This window comes from Alosa pseudoharengus, unplaced genomic scaffold, assembly GCF_046254945.1.
Source record: "Alosa pseudoharengus isolate Yale_2024_CS ecotype anadromous, Long Island Sound unplaced genomic scaffold, YU_APseudo_1.1 YU_APseudo_1.1_scf_6, whole genome shotgun sequence".
NCBI classification, from domain to species: domain Eukaryota; kingdom Metazoa; phylum Chordata; class Actinopteri; order Clupeiformes; family Clupeidae; genus Alosa; species Alosa pseudoharengus.
Window position 1 is genome coordinate 25,812,719 of NW_027468848.1, and position 23,863 is coordinate 25,836,581.

At 46.1% G+C, this 23,863-nt stretch overlaps 3 protein-coding genes across 8 annotated transcripts in view; all 3 read left to right on the forward strand.

Annotated features, from left to right (window-relative positions):
* The window catches only part of kat6a (K(lysine) acetyltransferase 6A), a 28,973-nt gene extending 21,145 nt beyond the window's left edge, over window positions 1-7,828 (forward strand). For all 5 annotated transcript variants that reach the window (XM_076270888.1, XM_076270889.1, XM_076270885.1 and 2 more), the window contains exons 16-17: window positions 94-349; window positions 1,736-7,828. In XM_076270888.1, the coding sequence (XP_076127003.1) occupies window positions 94-349; window positions 1,736-5,133 (3,654 nt within the window). In that variant the 3' untranslated portion in view covers window positions 5,134-7,828. The remainder of the gene's footprint in view (window positions 1-93; window positions 350-1,735) is intronic.
* Window positions 7,829-8,404: 576 nt separating this feature from the next.
* Window positions 8,405-14,334, forward strand: ap3m2 (adaptor related protein complex 3 subunit mu 2). 2 transcript variants are annotated; one of them, XM_076270205.1, is made up of 9 exons: window positions 8,405-8,493; window positions 9,015-9,294; window positions 9,416-9,587; window positions 9,868-10,005; window positions 10,109-10,194; window positions 11,201-11,334; window positions 11,984-12,191; window positions 12,518-12,662; window positions 13,062-14,334. In XM_076270205.1, the coding sequence occupies exons 2-9, from the start codon at window positions 9,022-9,024 to the stop codon at window positions 13,160-13,162; spliced, it is 1,257 nt and encodes a 418-aa protein (XP_076126320.1). In that variant the 5' UTR covers window positions 8,405-8,493; window positions 9,015-9,021; the 3' UTR covers window positions 13,163-14,334. The 2 variants fall into 2 exon arrangements, with proteins under 2 accessions (XP_076126320.1, XP_076126321.1); XM_076270206.1 differs by lacking the exon at window positions 8,405-8,493 and adding an exon at window positions 8,662-8,783.
* Window positions 14,335-17,463: 3,129 nt separating this feature from the next.
* Window positions 17,464-23,863, forward strand: part of tet3 (tet methylcytosine dioxygenase 3) — a 45,984-nt gene continuing 39,584 nt past the window's right edge. Inside the window, exon 1 of the mRNA XM_076270620.1 lies at window positions 17,464-17,829. Within this exon, the coding sequence (XP_076126735.1) occupies window positions 17,464-17,829 (366 nt within the window). The remainder of the gene's footprint in view (window positions 17,830-23,863) is intronic.

The window sequence follows — 23,863 nt, forward strand, 5'->3', positions numbered from 1 at the left end:
ATAAAAAGGAATGTTTACTCAAAATCGTTAAAATAAAAGAGTTCAAATGAGATTTTTGTAACGTATTTTGTATACGTGTTATTCTTCTCGCAGAAACCTTTGAGGAAACGTCGAATGCGGCAGCAGAGTCATCCACACAGTAGTGTCGTAACCGAAACAATTTCCGAGACTACAGAAGTCCTGGACGAGCCCTTTGTGGACTCTGACACTGAGCGACCAATGCCCCGCCTTGAAGAGGAGACGCCACTGCGCCGTTATCCAACTGCCCGCTCCGCCCTCAATCACAGTGACCCTGCGCCTAAAAGGAGCCGACCACACTTATCGGATGAGTCAGATGATGATGATGATGGTGAGTCTGAAACCTTCCAATGCAATCAACCATTATGGATCTATTTGAATGCTTTCAAGCATTGGTTCCCAAAGGCTGGGTTGCAGGAGATTTTATTTGGGTCGCCAGCACAATTTATGTTGTGTAATTAATAGGCCTAACTTAAGCCTATACCATTTAGCCAGGAAAGCTAAGACTTTTCTATTAGGATCTAGTTTGTTAACTACCACAGTCAAGGTTTTGTCAAACTTCCCTCTGCATTTTTGCATTTAGAATAGCTCTGAAACTGGGACAGCGGGGACATCTCACTCACAAAATGAAACATTTCTGTGGGGTACCTGCCATGGACCTCACAGTGGCAAAATGCAAGGGACATGAATCAGCCTATTTGCACAAACATTAACGGACACCAGCTCTTCAACTTGACCAATTAAAATCTAGTGGAAATGCCCAACAGTGCATTATTTTATAGGCTACAATTTAAATGGACATTTTAAACGATATTATTTCCTCTCGTTTTCCACCTCGTGAACTCTACTAGGCTACAGTAAGGCGCATTATCTTTCGGCTATTGCGCAAAAGCCTCTTGTTCTGATATTTATTAATTTCACATTCTTACAACATAGCCTATCACAACATCAATCTGTCTGGAAACAACGCAGCGTAACATCTCTCTCAGAAACAGTTTACAGGAACAGCCTACTATGCTGAAGAGTGACGACTGCGTAGCATGGGAGAATATCCCCAAAGTCTTGGATGCGCATTAAAAAAAGTATCTTTCCGGTAGTCATTTCCAACTTTCCACGCTAATGGTGCATAAAATGCAACACAACCGTGTTCAAAGCAGGATGAGGAAAACCTGAGGTTGTGTGTGTGTGTGTGTGTGTGTACAAAACTGAGCGAAAGTTTTACAGCTTTGAAAAAATATTTAACATTGTTTCATGTGTAATTGAGATTGCAGAATTGAGGGAAAACTGAGGAGTCAGTGCATCACCAATCCCTGTAATAGTAGTGGTAGTAGGCCAGAACTAGTAGGCACTATTACGTATCTAGAAAAGTTTGAGAACCTGTGGCCTAAAACAATGTTGGTGGTTGCATGTTAGATCTGAAGTGAAATGGGTTGCGATGGTCTGTCATTTTTAAAAAGTGGGTCCCCAGAAAAAAAGTTTGGGAAGTACTGCTTTAGAGGGCTCACACAGTTGTGGGTACCTATGGTGATGACTTGTGATGAAAATGCATATACCCTCTTCTTGCATGACTTATCCAGGATGAGCACTCAATTATGTTTCCAGACTGAAATCATTTTGATGATGTTAATTAAATACTTGAATACAGAATACACATTATATCCCTATACTCAGAATCATCAGAATATCATTGTAATTGTGTTCCTCTGCTTTGTGCCAGATGCCACTCCTGTGCTGAAGCCTGTTCCCGGTCTGAGGAAGCCAGAGCCATCGGACCTGACTGACCGAGGAGAGCCTCCTGCCCCGACCCCCGAGGTCCCAGTGAAGAAGAAGAAAGGCTGGCCCAAGGGGAAGGCGCGCAAGCCCTTACACTGGAAGAAACGGCCGGGGAGGAAGCCCGGCAGCGGGGCCAACCAGCAAGCCACAGACGCAGCCCAATCCGGGGACCCGCCGCCACCCAAGATCAAGATGAAGCCGGGCAGGAAGCCCCGCAGCTGGTATGAGCAGCGTGCTCGAGAGGAAGCCGCCCGGTTAGAGCTGGAGAGAGGCATGCTGGGACAGCAGCAGTCGTCACCGCCCGACGTCAGGCGGCGGAGCCTGACCTCAGAACTAGGACACGACAAGCGCAAGGAGTCCGACGATGACGACTTCAAGCCAGTTGAGCCGCCTAAGCCCAGGAGGAGAGGCCGCCCGCCCAAGAACCCCGCCGCTCGTCTGCCCCCGCCACCGCCACCACCCAAGCCCCCCATCTCTGAGCCTGAGGAGGAGGAAGAAGAGGAAGATGAGGAGGAGAGGAGTTGGGCCCAGGACAAGCCTAGCCGACCGCCTTCGCGCAACATGTTACCCGCTTCCTCCACCAACTCTCGGTTAGCCCAGTCGCGCCCCGATATGGACATGGGGGACGGTGATGAAGAGGAGGAGCGTGAGGACGAAGAGTGCGAGCGGAGGCCTGCCGTGACGCCTGGCTCGGGTAGTCGCCGCAGCGACGACCATGACGCAGACGACGAGGGGGACGGCCACCTGGAGGAGAAGAGCGACAGCGGCAGCAGCAGCAAGAGGCGGAAGGAGCCGGACTCTGAAGAAGACGAGGAAGAGGAGGAAGATGAGGAGCCAGCCACACCTGTGCGATCGCCGCCCGTGAAAGAGGAACCCCAGAGTGGAGACACTTTTTTAGGCATGCAGGGGAGCGTGGGGGCCAGGGAGTACGTGAGCAAGCAGGAGGAAGAGGACGAGGAAGAGGACGAGGAGGAGGAAGAAGAAGCCGATGAGGTGCAGGAGGTGAAAGCCCGTCCAGCGGACTCACCGGAAGAGCGTCGGCGGCGTGAGGCGGAGGAATCCTCTGCAGCCGCCGCCGCTGCCGTGGAGACGGTGACGGCCATCGGCGTCCCAGATGAGCCTCTGGAGCTGCAGCCCCTCCACGCCGAGGACAAAGCGGTGCTGATGCTGCAGGCCGAGCAGCAGCACTCGCACTCGCACTCCCACCCGCACCCCCACGCCCTCCCCCACCAGCACCCGCACGCCGACTACAAGGACGAGATGGCCCACGGCCACCACCACCATCACCATCACCACCATCACCACCACGCGCATCACCCGCAGCACAGCAGCGAGCTGGACCTGGAGACGGTGCAGGCCGTGCAGTCGCTCACGCAGGACGAGGCCCAGGACGAGGAGGCCGAGCCACACCCGGCCACTTCGGCCGCCGCCGCAGCCTCCTACCAGGATTGCGAGGAGACCCTGGCCGCCTGCCGCACGCTGCAGAACTACGGCGAGCCCGAGGACGACGCGCTGGCCTTGGTGGAGGACTGCGGAGCAGCCGCCGCCCCGGCCACTGCCCCCTCCTCCCAACACAGCAGCCCGCTCCCCAACCCGCCCATGCCGCCATTGCCCGGGCAGTCGGTGCGCTCCGTCAACAGCCCCAGCATGACCCCAGGCCCTCTAGAGTCGGGGCAGCAGGGGGGAGTGCCTGGCGCCCCGTCCGGAACGGGAGGAGGTGCGGGGGGTGGCAGCGGCTACACTCAGATCACCCCAGAGCACCCCGGCTCACTGTCTGCCCCGTCGCTGCAGAACATGGAGACGTCGCCGATGATGGACGTGCCGTCGGTGTCGGACCACTCCCAGCAGGTCGTGGACAGCGGCTTCAGTGACCTGGGCAGCATAGAAAGCACCACAGAGAACTACGACAACCCCAGCAGCTACGACTCCACCATGGGTGGGGGCAACGGAAGTGGGAATGGGGGCGGCCTTTCGGCCGCCGCCGCCGTGGCAGCTGCCTCTTCGTCGGCAGCCTCGTCTTCCTCGTCGTCGTCCTCCAGCTCGGCCGCCCCGTCTTCCTCGTCCTCGCAGGCCAGCAGCTGCTCGTTCGTGTCCACCCCCGCCCCTGTGGGCTCCCAGCTGGGCATGGGCAGCTGCAGCCTCATCCAGCAGGCCGGCCCTGGGCCTAACAGCAGCAGTGCCCCCAACAGCGGTGCTGGAGGGGTGCCTCAGCCACCCCCACCGCCTCCGCCCCCCTCGGCCAACACGCCCGGCTGCGGCATCAAGTCCCCGCAGAGCTGCGTCATCGAGAGGCCGCCCAGCACCAACCAGCAGCCCCAGAAGAAGGTGCCTCAACAGCAGCAGCAGGCGCCAAACACCCAACCCCAGCCTCCACCCTCAGCTCCCCCACCCACTCCACAGCAGCAGCAACAGCAGCAACAGCAGCAGCAGCAGCAGCAGCAGCAGGCACTGTCCCAGTGCAGCATGGGAAACGGTTTCGGCTCCACGCCCATGATCATGGAGATCCCTGAGAGCGCTGGCGGAGGTGGCGGAGGCCGCAGCCTCTACATGAGCCAAGACTTTGGTGCAGGTGGCTACGGGCAGCCCTCGGCCACATTTAGCCTGGCCAAGCTGCAGCAGCTCACCAACACCATCATGGACCCGCACGCCATGCCGTACTCCCACTCGGCTGCCGTCACCTCCTACGCGTCCAGCGTGTCCCTGTCCAACTCGGGCCTGGCCGGCCTCGCCTCCAGCCCCCACCCGCCTCTGGCCCAGGGCCAGGCCACCATGACGTCGGCGTCCAACCTGAGCTCGGGCTCTATGAACCTGGGCTCGTCGCTGCTCCAGTGCAACATGGCCGGCGCCAACATCAGCCTGGCGCCACCGCCCCACACGCAGCGGCTACAGGGCCAGATGGCCAAGAGCCACATCTCCATCCGCTCCAAGGCCTCGCAGCTGCCCGCCGGCTCCCCACACCAGCAGCAGCTGTATGGCCGCAGCTCGGGGCCCGTAACCATGCAGGGCTCGCCACGGCCCCTGACCGTGCAGCGCAGCATGATGCCCAACCTCATGCCCACGCCGGCCGCCTACAACTCCATGAACATGAACCCGCTCAACGCCGCCATGTCGGCCAGCTACCGCATGGCGCAGCCCATGATGAATAGCGGTTACCACGGCAACCCCCCCTACATGAACCAGCCGGCGCAGTATCCCATGCAGATGCAGATGGGCATGATGGGTGGCCAGGCCTACCCGCAGCAGCCTATGCAGCCCAATCACCATAGCAACATGATGTACACGGGCCCCTCCCATCACAGCTACGCCGGCGTCCCCAAACAGTCGCCCTACATGAGCAGATGAGCAGCGGCGGGGAGAGGAGACATTACCCCACATCAGCCCTCTCCTCTGCTCTGGACCAGGCATCTCTGTACTGACTCCTATGTTTCCCCCCACCCTCCAAAGCCAGACTGAGTGAATGTGGTGGGGTGGAGGGGGGGGGGGCCCTGCACACAGCCCTGCCTGCACACACAGCAGTGCAGAAACAGGAAGAGCAGACACAGGGAGGGGATTTCAACTAAAGGGACTGTGATGTCTGTTGTTTTTGTTTACCCTTTATTTTGTATGTCGTAAGTCTTTTCTTTTGTTCTGTTTTTGTTTTTGTTTTGCTTTGTCCCCTCCCTAATCCTTCCTGCAGGTACATGTGTGACCCTGCCTGGGCAGGCTGTGCTGGGGTCGCCGGCTGGTGGGACTGGTTAGACGCCGTGGTAAATGGACCGTCAGTGGGACAGACTCGCGGGGACTCCATGGGGCCTGAGCCTCCTCTGCTCACCACACTTAAGTCCCGAGGCGCGCCACTCCATCCATGGAGAGCGCAGAAGAGGAGGACAGGAAGAATTCTCCTCTGTGGTGGCCCATATGGGATGTGAGGACTCTTCCCGAGCTAGATGTGGGGGGAAAAAAGAAAGACAGACATAAGTGGTTGTCAAATGTTAACCTGACCATTCACACAATCTTTCATTGACATAGGAAGCCTTACCTTGAGAATGGGGGAAGAGTTGAAATTTAAATGGACATTTTGTTTTTGTTCTTTTCTATTGGTATATAATTTTTAATACATTTATCTTGTTTTGTCTCTTTTGACGACCATTGAAATTCTTGTGTTCGTCCAACCTCATGCTTTGTATGTATAATTTTTTTTTTTTTACTTTGTTCAGGTGAGCGTGTGTGTGTGCGCGTGTGTGTGCGAGTGTGTGTGCGTGTGCGTGTGTGTGTGCGTGTGCGTGTGTGTGGCTGTGTGTGTGGCTGTGTGTGTGGCTCAAGGTGGCACCCATTTGCTCTGATGCATCCACGTGCTGGAGTACAGACACACATGCACACATCTCCATTGCCACTTTGAAAGCCAAGGTGGAGGCACTTCTGTGTTTGATGGGGTGGAGGGAGCGGGGTGTGGGGTGGGCTTGGGTTTTGGGGACTCTAGTGGGGAAGTCCAGTGGGTGGGCCATTCACGGTGTTTGGAATCCTTGTCTTCCCGCTGTAGGGTGGCGTTTGAGTCAGGTCCCAGCCGATGGAGCTGGCCCCACTGCGGATGCTTCTGCCTCTGTAATGTAGTCTTATGTCCATTTTTTTTTAATATGAACAAGTAGCGTTATCAGTTACGTTTAGACTGGACAGCAGAATTGCCTGTGAAAAAAAAGAAGAAATAAAGATGTAAATATTCTGGTACTTCCTAGTTCACAGCACAGTCTCCCCTTGGTGGCAGACTTGGGACATGCAACGCTCACACACTTTTTCCAACACACTCCATGCACAAGAGCAGAGAGCTTGGCCTTCTGAAATAGGGTCTCCTGCCCCAGTAGAACATCATCTTCCAAACATGAGGATAAGGGGTTGGTCATCCCATGATGGAACGGTAACTGCTTTACAGAGAATAAACCTGTTTGAGACTGCACCAGTATGTGTCTTCACTCTTTGACTAACAGGGCCACGAAGAACAGGCTACACCGATGTACCAGTAACACACATCTGGCAGTACGGCTGCCCTCCATATGCCTAGAGGGGCACAGACCATTAGCCATGAGGGGAAATGGACTAAAACTCAACATGTGCCCACAAGGCACATCAACACACACACACACACACACGTGTGCACTTACACACACAAACTCACACACCATGATGTTGGTTGGTGTGCATGTCGTCTGGGGTCGTCTCCTGTTTAGGGACAGGGGGGAGGGTCCCCTTCATGTTCCAGTATTCAATGTCAATTGAGGATTTTTTTTCTTACAAATCTGATGTTTCATATATTATTTGTGTGTATTGTTTTTGTTTTGTTTTAATTTTCTGAATTTTATCAGACTGGGCAGCTTTCTTTTATGATACAAGCTGACTCTTTTTGACTTTAGAAACGTATTGTAGAGAACAATGTTTTTTCTATAATATAAAAAAGAAAAATTCTGACATTGATATTGGTACTGTCATTTTTTTCACTTCTGTTTCAGGAAAAACAATACATATTTTTTAGCTTGACTCTTGGGGTAATATTATTAAGAAATTCAAAACTTAAAAAAATACAACTCACTTTTAGTGACTTTAAGATGCCTTTAACCTCTCCATTCCATCTCATCTTTAGAGTTTTCTATCTTTGTGTAGTATATTAATGCTATTTTAAAACAGAAGGAAAAAATAAATATCTAAAGGTCACTTAGCGTTCTTTTTTCTTTTTGTTTTGGACTTTTCGTGTGTGTATAGGATGACTTCCTTACATCTAAGAGGCATGTAAAAATGAGCTCAGTATATTTCTGTCTGTTTATATTGCTTCCCCTTTTTGTATCCTTTGTAATTGTACATGGTGAGTTGTAAGCTAAGAGAGAGCGCGATAGACAAGGAGCGAGGAGGGCCTGGCGCTCATAGAGGGTCGATTGCGTCCGACTTCCTCTCCTCTCTCTGTTTCGTCCCTGTATGTATTTCCATTTATTCGTTTTTTTCTTTCTAGCAAGTACTTTCAAAGAACTCTGTACATTTTAACATGAAACAAAAATAAATTATGTTGAGCCATTTCAGTTGTGACTGTATTTGTTGACAATTTATCTAAACAAATAATATTTGATTAGGCCTATTTTAATATAAAATATGGATTTTCCAAACGTATTAAGATGATAGTAATATTGCCTCAGGTGCAGTAGGCTATTGTCGCACAATGGTCTACACATGCTTAAAAGATATAGGTGTTTTAAGTCTCATGAATAGACTGAACTCTTGATCTAATATAACACTATGCTTTTTGCTTAGAATGAGAGGCATGTCTGGCACTTTTTAAGTGAATGAAACTTTTAAGCAGATAAATTCCCCTGCAATTACGATGCACAATATAAACATGTCGACGATTCATTGACATGACATCTTTGCCTTGACACAAAATGTCAGACATAAGTAAGCCTACTTTCAGAAGCCAATCAAAAACCATGAACATATGATGTTTACTGGTCTCTGTCCAATGATCATGAAGTATATATATCCTGCTTCACTTCCGTAGCATGAACCAATAACTATTTCAGTAGGGATGGCATTCCTGTTGTCTTTTATCTCTGATTGGTTCAGGCTTACGTCAGTCGTTCACAACAGGCGGGGCCAATAACGGGGAAGACTGGCTAAGGAACATTATTTCATCTTTCAGTATTAGTGCAACATAGAAACGGAAATATTAGACAAAAGATTATAACGGTGAGTATCATTTCAAACACCTTTCGTGGAGCATACATGGACAGAATACGGGTTGATATTTTTGGAAATGTTAAGTAGGAAGTAGCTCTGGTGTCTGTCCTCACCGCATGACGGAGCTCGTTGTCACAAGACAGTCCTGTGATGGAGGAGAAACACGGATGCAGATACAAGGATACATTAGCCTAGGATGCGCTACCAATATCATTGGATAGATGGGCTAGTCGAGCCTGCTTGTCTGGTGTCTTTTAGGGCCTGCTCTGTGATCAGTGGGCCTAATCGGACCCACTATGGTAACTTGATCGTCACCGGGTTAGGAATATTAAATGAGCCCATATCAGGTGTCCTTTTCCCCAGCGCTTTAAACTGGCCACGTCAGTGTTAATAAGGGTGCATTAAGCTAGTGTTGGAGGGACCTTGTATGCATTGATAGCATGTCTGGATAGTGTGTAAGTTGTTATATGTTAACATATTGTGTAATTACGCGAAAAGTTAATTGCACGCACGGTTTTTCTTCTAATCAGAGTCAAGATGATCCACAGCCTATTCCTGGTGAACTCTTCGGGGGACATCTTCCTGGAGAAGCACTGGAAGAGTGTTGTGAGCCGTTCCGTGTGCGATTACTTCTTCGAGGCTCAAGAACGCGCATCTGAGCCTGAGAACGTCCCACCTGTCATCCCGACCCCTCACCACTACCTCATCAATGTGTTCAGACACAAGATATTCTTTGTAGCTGTCATTCAGACAGAGGTGCCTCCGCTTTTTGTCATCGAGTTCCTTCACCGAGTGGTGGACACGTTCCAGGTGTGTGTATTTTACAGTCTTTTGCATCAGTGCATGCATTTGTTTCATATCAATGTCATGATAATATAGCCTCTTTCCCCCCTCTGTGTCGGTCTCTTATTGCTCTCTCACTTTGTTTCAGGACTATTTCGGAGTTTGTAGTGAAGCTGCCATTAAGGACAATGTAGTTGTTGTGTACGAGCTCTTAGAGGAGATGCTTGACAACGGCTTCCCTCTGGCCACTGAGTCCAACATCCTCAAAGAACTGATAAAGCCACCCACCATCCTCCGCACAGTGGTCAACACTATCACAGGTGTGTTCGTAGTTGTCCATGTGCCACAGATATGGCGTTTGAAGAATAATGTTGACTTGTTTAAAGTGGTAAGGCAGTGATAGCAGTTGTAGTAAATAAGCTGTTGTTGCACTCAAATATTGAAATACTGCTGATGAAGATATTTTATATGGCTTTATCTCCTCAGCTTGTACATGCAAGCCCTGGGAAAGCAACGAAAGCAATGAATTTAATGGGCGTCTTGTCATGGAGCTACAGTAGGCTATGCATTGCTGCTAAACATGTTTTTTTTAATCCACAGGAAGTACTAATGTAGGGGAGCAGCTTCCCACCGGCCAGCTCTCTGTTGTACCGTGGAGACGCACAGGTGTGAAATACACCAACAACGAGGCCTATTTTGACGTGGTGGAAGAGATTGATGCTATCATTGACAAGTCAGGTAGGGTGGTTTGTGTCAACATATTGTAGCTACATTAATTTTATTTCACAACTTGATTTGCTCTATTATGAAAATCTCATTGTTTGTCTTATGTGTTGATTAGGTTCCACTATAACTGCGGAGATCCAAGGAGTGATTGATGCCTGTGTGAAGCTGACAGGCATGCCTGATCTCACTCTCTCGTTTATGGTGAGATCTTGGCTCTTTAATCCTTTCTCACTCTCCCAAAAAAGAAGAATCCGGCCAATTTATATTTGGATAGCATATCAGGAACATAACATTCATCATATTTGTGGACTTGATTTTTTGTTTGTTTGTATGCCCAGAATGTGTAATGGTGCACATATTCACAGACATGGTGTATGCCTGTGGAAATGGTTTTGAAAAAAAAGCTTTTTTTGGGAAAGAATGTAGAATATGGTATAAGTATAAATTATTTTATTTTTTTTGATCCCGTGAGGGAAATTTGGTCTCTGCATTTATCCCAATCCGTGAAGTAGTGAAACACACTCAGCACACAGTGAAGACACAGACACACTGCTACAGCGGCGCTCGGAAAGCAGTGAGAGGTTAGGTGCCTTGCTCAATGGCACTTCAGCCGTTCCTACTGGTCGGGGTTCGAAACAGCAACCCTCCGGTTACAAGTCCGAAGCCCTAACCAGTAGGCCCCCTCTGGTAACCTTAGTTCCAGTCCTGTGTTTTAAAGTTGTAAATCTTACTGATCATTTGTAACATAAACATGGGAATCTGAGGGTTGCACAAAAATGTGTTCATTTCAGAAAAAAAGACTGGCCTTTGTACATTGAACTCTTTTCCTTTTCAGCTTGCTATTAAGACTGCACAACTATCAGAATGAGGTGTACACATTGACAGAATTGATCAAACAAAAATCCATGTTGTTCTCTTGGCTGATTTTAAGACTGGATATGAAAATATCCCCACTCTATTTTCCTGAAATGAATCTAGTGTCCCCCTAGTGGCTTAAATACATTTGCATTGCTAATGTTTTTATTGAGATGATTAGTCATTTACTATCTAGTGTTGCCATCATCATCAAAGAAAGTCCTTTTCTGTTGACGCAAAGGCATTCAAGTCAAACATTTATTTTGAGCAGCCCAGTGTTCCTGAAAATGTACTGTAGTGTTGTTGTCCACACATGCTCACTGGCAGCTGTACTCTCCCTGCTTCCTTTCAGAACCCCCGACTGCTGGATGACGTCAGTTTCCATCCATGTGTGAGGTTCAAGCGCTGGGAGGCTGAGCGAATTCTGTCTTTCATTCCTCCAGATGGAAACTTCCGGCTGCTGTCGTACCACGTCAGCTCGCAGAAGTAAGCTCCGGGTTTGCGCAGACGTTCAGAGAAATCGCACTCTTTCACTCTCTCTATCACACACACACACTCACTCACTTACATGATCACTCACTCACACACGCTCACACTCACACAGTTATTACAGTAAGTAATAAATGACTTTTCAGAAAGTTTCTGCGGTGACAGGAGTTTCCCCTGTGAGATCATGGGCTGTCTGATGTGCATGTGTTCATGGTGTTTGCCACGTGTAGCAAACACTGTTCCATGATTTCCCTTGTAACGAATGGAAACCGAAAAACTGTCTTCACGTCGAGCTAAGAAGCCTCTGTGAGAATCTTTTGAAAGATATTGAAACTACACAGATTGTCATAGCTCCCTTTGAGTGTGGGGGTTTAGTCTTTGATCGAAACCACAACGACTCCCATCAACGGTCAGGATCAAAAGAGATGAACCATGGTGGTGTAAATGAAACCGAAAAAAGTAACCCAATCCTCCTTACCTCCATTGATGTTAATACTTTACCCCATGACTTAGTTAGACAGTAGCTCATTCAGTTTTGCATGGTTTTGGCCCAGTTGTAGCCCTTCCCCTCCCTGTGTCGTAATAACGTACAGTTACAGCACATCAGGTTGTATTTTTATATTGGTGGTTGGTCTTCCTCCTGCAGCCTGGTGGCGATCCCTGTGTATGTGAAGCACAACATCACCTTCAGGGAGGGCAGCTCCCAGGGCCGCTTTGAGCTGACGCTGGGGCCCAAGCAGACCATGGGCAAGGCTGTGGAATCGGTGCTGGTCAGCAGTCAGATGCCACGGGGAGTCCTAAACGTCAACCTCACCCCCTCACAGGGCACCTACACTTTCGACCCAGTCACCAAGGTATCTCTCTCTCTGCCTCCCTCTGAAGAGTCAATACAAGTGTGGAAATAATAATGTTGACGCTTTCACCATGCAGGAGTGGAGAAATTATTCATAAACTTCATATATGACTTTGTTTAAATTAATATTTTTTCTCTTCATTTAATGTGTTGTTTTGATACTAATACAACACAAGCGTATAACTGTTCCAGTGTCACTTCCAGTGACGTAATGTGTAATAACATATGCTATTAACCAATAACTGTTGCATCACTTTTCTCAATAGTGTACTAAAGTTCATGGCTAATTTGCAAAATATGTACCTACATGGCTTTTGTTTTCTCCAGCTCTTATCGTGGGATGTTGGTAAGATCAACCCCCAGAAGCTCCCCAGCCTCAAGGGATCGATGAGCCTGCAAACTGGCGCCTCCAAACCAGATGAGAATCCCACCTTCAACATCCAGTTCAAGATCCAACAGCTTGCCATATCAGGTAGTCCCACATGGACAGTTAATCCACCAGCACCCCATGGCCAACATCCCACTGAGATATATATCCCTACACCAGATGCCACACTGTAGGTCACATGACTCACTGGAGCCCTGGATGCAATTCCATCGTTTAACCACACAGTGGAGCTCACTGGCCCCCTTCATCACCAGACGTCCTGAGACGTGGGCTGTTTATCCGTCCCTGTAGTGTTGCATGTTGGTTAATACTACATTACAAAACATATATTTTTAAATTCTGAAGTGACCATTGGTCTGTAATAATTTCATTATAAGGCAGAGAACTAGATGCAATATAATTGCAATATAATTGTCATAACATTGTTATTCATTCAGCTGTATTGTACATTTTTTTGTTTGTCTTCCCTTTTTTCCCTCACAGGACTGAAGGTGAATCGATTGGACATGTATGGAGAAAAGTACAAACCCTTCAAAGGCATTAAGTATATGACCAAAGCTGGCAAATTCCAGGTCCGGACATAGGTCCCGATAAATTTCCAGACCACTTCCGTGATAGGGATAAGTGTGTGAGGGGTATACAGGCCGTGAAGCAAAATGAAACGGGGTTGGAATAACTATGTTCCTAGTGCAAAATGCACCTCAGGATTTCTTACACGAACTCCAGACTCTGATGTCGCGCTGATAGAATGCATAAAAGCCTATTGGAAAGCATTGAGTCTATGGAAGGGCCTGCGATGGTCAGAAACATGCAACCGCAGCGTCTCCCCTCTCAGCACAACAGGGTCTGGAATTTCAGTGTCAAAGCCTGAAATGGTTGCTTCCTTGGGTTCCCTTTACATTTCTTAATTTGTATCCGTTTCTAGAAGTTCCATCCGACAGAGAAAAACAAGTTTAGGCCTGAAACTTCTCTCTCCAGAACATCCCTTAGTTTGTCCTTATGATCTCTAGTCAGGTAGGGTTTGCTCTCATCCCTGCTAGTTATGTTTTACCCCTGTTTCTTTCCTTTGTGTTACATGAGCGTCATTGCAACTCGTTTTATTCTTATCTTGCTCGATTTGATTGTCACAGACGTTCCTTATCATCAGCTGTTTCGAATGTTACCTTCTTGGGGAGAATATTATGTCACTACATTATCATAGAGTTATTTGTATGATCTCACCGACCTTTGAGTCATTCAGAACAATGCTACATGAACGCAGTTTAGACAAATTCAGCATTGTTGTTAGAACTCTCTGAATGACCTTGATTGATTTTGTCATCTCAATGACAAACACATTTTTAATTCCGCCCATAGTCCAACTAACAGGACTACAAAGCTTAATATACATTCCAGTCGTAGTCTCCACTATAAAATGCAGTTAAGGGCAGTTAAGTTGAGCGCAAGAGACATTTCCATTCCACTGAGTCTGTCCACCACTCAATGTGGACAGGTGGTGAACAGTACCATGTGTTATATTATTTCATACTGACGATTAGAGGACTCTTATTTCAGTGTCACTGAGCTGAAGTTTGTCCCTCTGACTCTGCGTAGCAATGCACTGAAGGGTGCCTGCCTCCAAATCAGTGGCTGGGTGCCTCGAAATTAAGGCTGTATCTTTGTGTTTTGTGTTCATGAGGTGTTTTTTTTTTCTTTTATTTTGTCAAATGAATATGAATGGTTTTACAGTGCTATGAAATAAAAGACTCTAAACTGATGCAGTGTTCCCATCGTTTCTTTCATTCCCAACTACTGTTATATTGATGTTTATTGTACATCTTTTTCGGAGCATTTATAGCACAATTGACATTATATACATTATACTACTATATGGTGCAAAAAACATTATACACATTACACTAACTCTGTTAGGCTATGTTGGTGGGAATGCTGATTGGACCATGCCCAGAGGATGCTGTCTTTGAAGTGTTTTTATTACTGTTTGCACATCTTATACTAGACCTACTGATATGGTTATAAGGATATTTACAAAGATGTTTGAACCTGACCAACTAAATGACACTTCTGTTTAATAATGTATTGGCTTGAAATAGTTATGAGCTTAACTTGTAAATATCTTAATCGATTGGAAATGTTGTAGTGTTGAAACATTTTATCTGGAATATAGTCCACCAAACCTAAAGCCCAATTATCATCATACATGACGTATATCTATTGACGATGACGTAATGCCCCAAAGATTTAACCCCCTCGTCCCAGCGCACCCATTTAACTCCATTCCACAATTTACTGATCACTTAAAACTCAGCAACGTTTTCTTCCCTTTTCTTCCTCTTCTTCATCGTCTTTTAACTCTAAGAGGACTGGACTAACACGACCTGGAGAAAAGTGCATTAACTTTTTGTATTCCAGTCGATCTTTTTAGCGGATATTTTCACACAAGAAGTGAGCAGTGTCATGAGTTTAAACTTTTAACAATGTTCATAGACTCCACGAGTATTTTCTAGTTTTTCCGACTCAGTTATTTAGACCTGGACACTTGTTGGGTTGAGTTTTCCTGCTTCATCAGACAAAGTTGTCTTACCTAAACTTATGTGGACGAATCATCATGTTGTGACAAATTACCTGGTATGTATAACAGCTAACATTTATTTATTTCGATGTAACGTTGAGGTTGAGTATATATATAGCATATCAGCGCAGTTAATATGTTTGCTTCTCTCCTATGAATTGTCTAATTGTCAATAAGTTAGCGTATGCCTGTTAAAAGAAAACTTGATGTGTATTGAGTGAAAGTGATTAGGTAGCGTCCTACCAGTAACAATTAGCGCAATACACATCGGTAGGTACAGTTAATTTTATCTGTTAAATCTCCTGGTGTGTTCCTCAGCATAGCTATTTACGATTAACGTTATTACACGTTTGTTAACAACTGCATCAATAACGGCTATGTTGATTGTTATACATTAGTTAGGAAGATGTGGACCAACGTAATCGGCGCATTATCGTTGCCTAACATTTTTATGTTAGGGTATTGTTTCCTGATCATTACTGCGGTGGGCTTGCTCCCCTGGGGTGGTGGTGTTGTTTGGAGCAGGGGAGGGGGCTTTGCTGATGTGTCGGATTTCTCTCCCCCTGGGCAGAAAACAAACAAACACTGGCAAAAATATCACCTGTGTATAAACATTTATCTGTTAGTGAGTGTGACAGCAGTTTCTGCCAACATTCTAACTAGTCGCATAGCTGCAGCCTGTCTGTTAAGTCCTTGTGTTTGTCGCCGGTTAAAGAGCCGGTGGCGTAAAGTGCTGAATAAGCCACGTGTTTGGGGCGCCAAGCGCATGCTTCTATCACGCCGACGAATCTCCACAGCCCCAGAAAGTAGCACATTAACATTTTAAAGAGACCAGCGCTAAGTTACGCGTTTGACAAGTATTACTGTTTACAAACGTTACCGTGTTTTTAAAAGGTGCTTTTAATCAAATTATATTTAACGATGGGTTTGATGACGTGTTAAAATGGTCAGCAATGCACTAATTAAAGCCTTTTTTTTTGTTAGTTGTGTTTAGATTGTAAACATTAAACTATTTCAGGTTAGTTAGCAATCCATGCAACATAATGAGGTTGCCAAGATATTTTTAGACAACTAAACTAAATGATCACATCTTTTACGTGACGGCCTAATGTTGTAGCCTATGTTTTGTTTTATAATGGGGTATTTTGGACAACACACATTTGGCAGATAGACTGTTTCAGCTCTTCTGTAACTATCATTCTGTATAATGTGCAATACAGTCACTTACAGAATTAAGTTGCTCTCCCGCAGAGACAACTCTTCTGAAATTATTAATAGCATATTGCATTTGCAAATCTAATCATGTTGTTTCAGGAAACGGTCAAACTACCGATAACAGTTGTGTGCCTGTAACGTTAGCCTACTATCTTATGATTTTGTTATGTCACGTAGAACGCGGGAAGACGAGCGGGGATTATAGACACAGTAAAAATATTTCGGCTTATTGACGGTTGGCTGGAGCTTCCTTGCATGGCACAAAGAGAGCCGTCGCGGGTCTGAGCGAAAGCCCTTTCTCATGCAAAGAAGGCAAACAAAGCACTCCTCGTGGGGACTCGCCATTATAACCTGACATTTTCTCACACATCGCGTAGCGTCAGCCATCGATTCAGTGCGCCGACAAGACATCTGTCCACTGTCTGGGGGTTCTGCTGCATTATAGCCAGCCAGTCTAGAAGAGGCAATATCTCTTCAAGGGTTGGTCTAAAACAGCTTTATTTTATAGTTATTGCTGAATAATGAAATTCACATATCTAAGTGAGTGGGTGACATGATATATATTTATGAAACAAAGCAAAACAAAGGGCAGGCCCACTTGCACTCACATGTGCATTGGCAGGTCTCGCTGATTCCTTGTTTTATGGATGTGCATTAATGTCATAGAATTAGATTAGAATGCATTTTTCTCTAATGTCCTCTACCCTATTGTTTTCTTCATGTGCAGTCCCTTGGTTTTGAAGAGCAGAGTGACTTCAGTGGCTGTCATGACACACTCAACCTTAAGATGGACCTTTAAGATCCCTATAGGTGACCTTTTATGAAGATGCTCTGCATTTCCAGTCACCTGATCCTCTTCAATCCACCTGGACATCCGGGTGATTGATAGCATGGGTTGGACTGGCTTTTAGAAGCGCAGTTCACCCTGAATCTTAAGTTCCCCTCTCAGGTCTGTCTTGACCCAAGTCAGCTGTCTCTCCATCTTGTGTCCAAGTGGACAATTCCTGGACTGAGTTTTTAAAGTGAAGTCAAGACTCTTCTGTGCCGCTGACACATCACCTAACCCTCCAGGGCTTGGGCAAGAGCAGCATCTGCAACATGAACAAGCTCAGAGGGGGCCCAGGCCCCCCGCCGCAGGACATTTATGAATTCTCCCTGGACGAAGACGATGCCAAGGTCCTGCTGCGGGGCAAAGCCATGGGCATGGTGTCTCCCTTGGCCGAGTACATCCAGAGCGAGCACCACAACGGCGGCTTTTTCCCTGTGGTGCCGCCCGAGGCTCAGGACACCAGCGGGGCAGTGTCTCAGCAGAAGAAGAAGCGGAGGAGGTGCGGCGTGTGTGGCCCATGCCTGCGCAAGGAGAACTGCGGCACTTGCACCAACTGCCTGAACCGCAAGACCGGCCACCAGATCTGCAAGTTGCGCAAGTGCGACCAGCTGAAGAAGAAAGCTAGCAGCTGGGAGGTAAGTGGCTAATGTTTTGTGCAAGTCACAAGCACTATTGGCCTACCCTTCACAATAGAGTGCAAATCAAGCAATAATTACATTATTACCTGTTTATAAAGGTAATAAGAAAACTTGTTGGAGAATGAACGTTTTGATAACAATCAGACATCCCTTTCCTCTAGTTTGTTACAGAGAAATATACATGTACATCTTAGCAAACACACCCAGGACATTTTTTTATTCTTGACACATCTGCCAAAGGATATCTCTTCGTCTCACACGCTCAGTTCTGAAATTATAAAGTAAGGAGGAATGTTTATCTTTTTGTATCCAGTAGCCTATGTATTTTGCAACACATGCTCATCAATCCAAAGTGTGTTTCTCATGACTAATTAGAATGTGGTGGGCAAACTCAGAGACTGGGCTTCTGGATGACAGGGCATCTGCTTCTGTCCAAGGTTGAGAGATGGACAAACTTGTAGTTGCACTGTCACTGCCTGTATGCCTAGGCCTGAATTTCTGTAGCCCATTAATTTGAATCTTTTTTTATGAAGTGAAACTTTTAGCACCATAATTTACAAGATGCCGCTTTTTAAATGGGTGTGAGAAGATGCAGCATGGGTTTGCTGTTAAAGAAGCATGGTACTGTAGATGGGCTATATTCAACGCCTGCTCACAAACCTCTTGTCATCCCATGCTCCTGGTTCCACCCCATACAGTACCTCACCACACGTGTCAGGTCTGAACACGTCTCTGGTGGATCCAAGTGTGACCTTTGTGTGACAACACTCACAGTTTGAGATGAGTAGTATGCAGGGCTGTCAAACCAGTGTTTGCTAAGGTGGCATCATGGCATGCCACCATTTTTTTCAAAATAAGCTATGATTTTTAGTATCTACTTCCATAGAAGTATGATACATTGTTAGTTAGAGTGTCTGCCACACAGTTAGCAGTGGTTTAGGAGTATTGACAATCAAGTTATCAGATAGGATATTTTATGGTTTTGTACAATGGTAGAAAGTCAGTTGTCTAATGAGTTAAAAAGCCAAAAAGCTCTTTGGGGGAAAGGAATACTGTAACCCTAACCCTAGGTTAAGTATTGTTTTAAAGTACTGTTTTAAAAGCCTTTTTACAATTCATGACCAAGGCACGGAGACCTTCAAAACCACTGTTTCACTAACACAAAGAACAAGGTCATTCTTTACTTCCCTGCCAGGATAGCCATTATTTGTAGAACATAAACTGATAAAACATCCTATAGTAAAATGCATGGGCCTGAATGTAGGTCTACCAATTAAAGGTAACCGATTTTTCATGATAAAGAAGAACCAAAGCAATCCTATTGTAACTCTTGATTTATAGTGTACAGAGCTGTATTAGTTGAGTTGACAATAATGTTTTATGTTATAATTAAACTGTTGGCACGGTATAAGCCAAAGCTTCCACTGGTGCTGAATCACTTCCACCTGTGAAAGTAAAATAGCTGTTGGCGTTACTTCTACTTCTGAACAGCAGTTGCCTCACCATGCATTCATCACTACACTCCCCATAGTTTCAACGCTTTTCACAGCCAGTCGGAATGAAATCCGAGTTTTACTGGAGTTGCGGCACGCTCCCGTCGTCTAGATCGCTTAACGAAAGGTGGCTATCCTAGCGGTTTTAGGTCTGTCGGAGTCAGTATTTTTCTAGTCTTGACATTACGATCGTTTTTAATATTATAGCAAGTCTTTTAGTCTTGGCTCATGCAATTAGTGACATGAACAATATAAAAACCAATAAGTGAGCTCTCTCCAGCACCAAACATGAAGAGGTAAAGTGGGTAGGCTAGCTGTAGCCTTTATGGTTATTTGTTATTATGACCGCCGCGCAGCGAAGCGGCGGTCATATAGGTTTAGTCAGATTTTTTTTTTCTTTTTCGCATGTCCAAATTTCCGTCAATGATTCCCGGGACACTGAAAGACCGGGGTAGACGAAACTTGGTGGGCATGTAACCCCATATGGATAGCATGGAACCGTCATTTTTCGTTTTGATCTGTAGCCCCCCCCCCCCCCCGCTGGACTGGACCCCCCGAAAGGAGGGTAGGGCAGACACAGTTCTCTGTGAATATCTTGAGAACTGTAGGGCCTAGGATGACCATTTTTTTCCGTATGTTTGCCTCCAGGGGTCATGTTAACCCATTTCATGTGCACACATGTGCACAAACAGATACACACACACACACACATACATTCACAGTAATCATACATATGACACATACTCACACAGTAGACATATGTACGCTTGCATGCACAGGCACATACGCAGGCACACACACAAGCACGCACATACACACACACACACACACACACACACACACACACTCACACACTCACACACACACACACCCACACACATAACATAAACATAACACAAACAATCAAGAATTTCTCAGAATTATGAACAGGCAAGAAGATGGAGGTGGGGTTGTATAAAATGAATTTTACATGTGAAATCTATGAACTAATCATGTTTTGGTACTTGTTGTCTAGCAGATACCAGTGAGAATTGAGTGTGGATAATGCAATTTAGTGAGACAGTTAGGATCATATAGGCCTTTCAGCGTGATTTCTTTTTTGTAGAAAAAATGTGCTGGACTGGGCGGCGGTCATATTTTGTACCACTCTGCTGTACATCTAGTTTCGTTTCTTATAATTTTGTAGTATTCTACTCTATAGCCCAATGATCTGCCCGAAAATACTTCTACGGATCTGAACACTTCACTTTCACCTGTTCATGTATATGGAGACGTAACATATTTTAATTTGATGTTGTTACATAACACTGCAGGTTGGGGATGTCACTCATGAAACAATGCTGCAGAAACACGAAAATATGACTTTGATATGAGTAGGCTATATAGAGCACTTATACAAGCCTCGTTGAATTCCTGTTGATCTCTAGTGCACAATGGGAAATAATTTAAAGGAATCTAGTTGCAGTCTTATAAATGATAACTCTGCAAGATTCCTAGTCGTTGCAAAACCATAGTTTGCGACTAGTGAAAAATCTATGACCTGTCTTTAGATGTGAGAGGGTGTGAGACTATAGTCTTTCAAAAATCGTTTTGAAATATTTTCTTCTGAGAAATAGTCTTCTGATGTATGGGCATAAGGTGGACAGCACATTTAGTGATAAGTGCATTAAATGTTGTTGGTCTGCTGAGAAGATGGTCTGTCTTTCTCTCAGCAGACAACCAGTTTGAGTAATAACTGCTCAGCAGGTATGTAGCCTGTTGTTAAAAGTTTATCATCAGCATTTCCAGAAACTGCACAAACAAGCACTTTGACTGGCTAAGTCTATGTCAGTGAGGAACTGCCATCCTGTCAAATACTTGGCTCATGCCTTCACAAATTGATTGTCTTTTGGGTAATTTTGCTTGCACATTAATATTGGTTAGATAGTTTGTGTTCTATCAGGGATGCTGCCAGACAAAGCAGTTTTGGGTTTATCCCAAGACGTGAAGGCAGTATTTTGTCTGGAAATAGTAGTTCAAATGGCTTAGCTTTTGATCCTGCTGTGTACAACGGGTCACTTCTTTCACAGGGATCTCAGGTGCTGGAGCTCAGACACACACACATACACACACACACACACACACACACACACACACACACACACACACACACACACACACACACACACACACACCAGTATCCTGATCTGTGTAGTGTTCCAGAGTTTCCAGCCTGCTCTATACCCTTCTCTCTCTCTCTCTCTCTCTCTCTCTCTCTCTCTCTCTCTCCTCTGACCCCTGGGGCCCTACAAGGACAGACAGGAGGCGGAGACTGACCTGGGGCCAGGGAGGGAGGAAAGGGCAGAGAGAAAGAGAGGAACAGACGAGAAAGAGGTGGTGGTGGGGGGTTTAGAAGGACAGGAAATAAATAGTCTGCGGTGAGGTGGTCTCAGGTCTGAGACTGGGAGGAGGAAAGCAATTCCTGGGTGGAGGAATGAGCGTGGAAGCCTTGGGGAAGGAACTCTCTTTTACCCCTCTAAGGGCGAGATGGAGGGAAAGGTGACAAGACAGGCAGTCTGTTTGAGGAAGTCTTCACTTCCCTTCGATCCCCTCTACTGTCTTCCTGAGGAGCTCTCTCTCTACCCCATGTTTCTGTGCACTCGCCATGGACTGTGTGAATTATTCAGCTTGAATGTCACAGCTGAATGCATGGCACGCTTAATTAAAGCCAGGCGGCCTCCGTTCAGAGCTTAAAACATGGCTAATTTCACAGGCATTTTTTTGGTCATGCTCCTCCAGCAGATGCGCGCTCAAGGTATTTGGGCTATTTTAATTAGAGCGATTCACTGCACTCCGTGTCCCCGCAAACCTGTGCTTTTAACAGCATTGTGTGTCTGTGCAGAGGAGTCGGTTTACATGTTAGATTCCTACTCCCTCTTCTCATTCATCAGAAGCTTTTGTATTTACCTGCAGTAAATATAGTCAATGCGTTATGATCATCATTTAAATTTATATTTATTAATTTAGCAGATGCTTTCATCCAAAAGCAACTTACAGAAATAATCAATACCATCAATTCGTATACATAACGTATCAGTTATTGCTAATTGTGATTTTCTGATTGGTTGGCTGAAGGCTGCTCAGCCCCATTTTGTTCATCACACAACCCCACTCACCAGATCTGTGCCATGAGGTCAGGCTGTATTGCAGGGCCTGGTGCGTGGCTCCATTGCCTCTGGTGCTTTACAAATGGAGTTTGCCCATCCCCCACTTCATCCCTCCCACACAATGACCCCGTAACCTTCAGCAGTAGGGACCTGAGTACACACACACATACTCTCTCTTTCTCTCTCACACACTTACACACACTTCCTTGCGCTCATGCACACACACAGAAAAACACTACACTAGGAATTCAAACAGATTTTTCTCTTCCACATTGCTGATTTTTGCCTGTGTGTGTGGTAGATGAAGCTCTTTCCAACTGGGGTGTAAGCACACGCGACAGTCAGGAACAATGAGCTAGCCTCGGAGCGCTAACTGTACTCATCAGTGTGGCCGTGTTGCATTTCTCCCCTTGACGTGACCCCTGTGTGGGTGCAGTGGCCGACTCACCATCGCTTGGCAACCACATCTAATTATTCCACTTTCGCCCAGTGGGGGCATAATAGGCCAGTTTTGTAGGTCACTCGAGATATACACTAGATGTGCACAGGGCAGGCTTGTGCTCTTTGTAGACATCTTGACGATAGTCTTATCAGTTGAGGTTTCTTTTTACTGCCATTAACTTTTCAAAAAGAAGAAGAACGTTGTGCTGTTTGGCTATTTTTTGTACTGTACAATATTCAATTTAATTTAATGTAATGTAATGTAATGTAATGTAATGTAATTGAATTTAAATATTCAATGTACAATATACAATATTCAATTTTATTCAAGTGTAAAATGCACTACACATATATATTGTAGGCCTACCAATAACTTTGTGATTTACTTTGTGTTATAGCCAAGTGCATTGCAGAATCATCTCAGCGCTGCCTCTGAGCGGCTGCTCTTTGACAAAAACTTGTGCCAGCTCTGTGGGAGTGTGGTGGGCTTGTAGGGGTGTCAGACACACAGAGGAGAAGCAGACAGGGTCTAGGTGGTGTTTGAGTCTTTTGTGTGTGTGTGTGAGTGTGAGTGTGAGTGTGTGTGTTTGTTTGTGTTGGTGTGTGTGTGTGTGTGTGTGTGTGTGTGTGTGTGTGTGTGTGTGAGTGTTTGTGTTGGTGTGTGTGTGTGTGTGTGTGTGTGTGAGTGAGTGGGTGTTTGGAGGGAATGGGGGGTTTAGGGAAGGTGTTAGAGGTAGCAGACTGTGGCTTAGTAGGGAGGTGTGTGAAAATGGGGGGTGGAGCGTCTTAATGAAGGCTCGTTATTCAGCTGTAATTACAGCGCCACTCCGGCCCTTTCTCTGCGCTTGGGCGCACACTCAAGGATGCAGATTTCCTTTCAGCTCGTTATCGTGACGAGCTCAAGCATGTTCTTTTCACCGTCTTCCTGGGTCCGTTGATTTGATTGTGTGT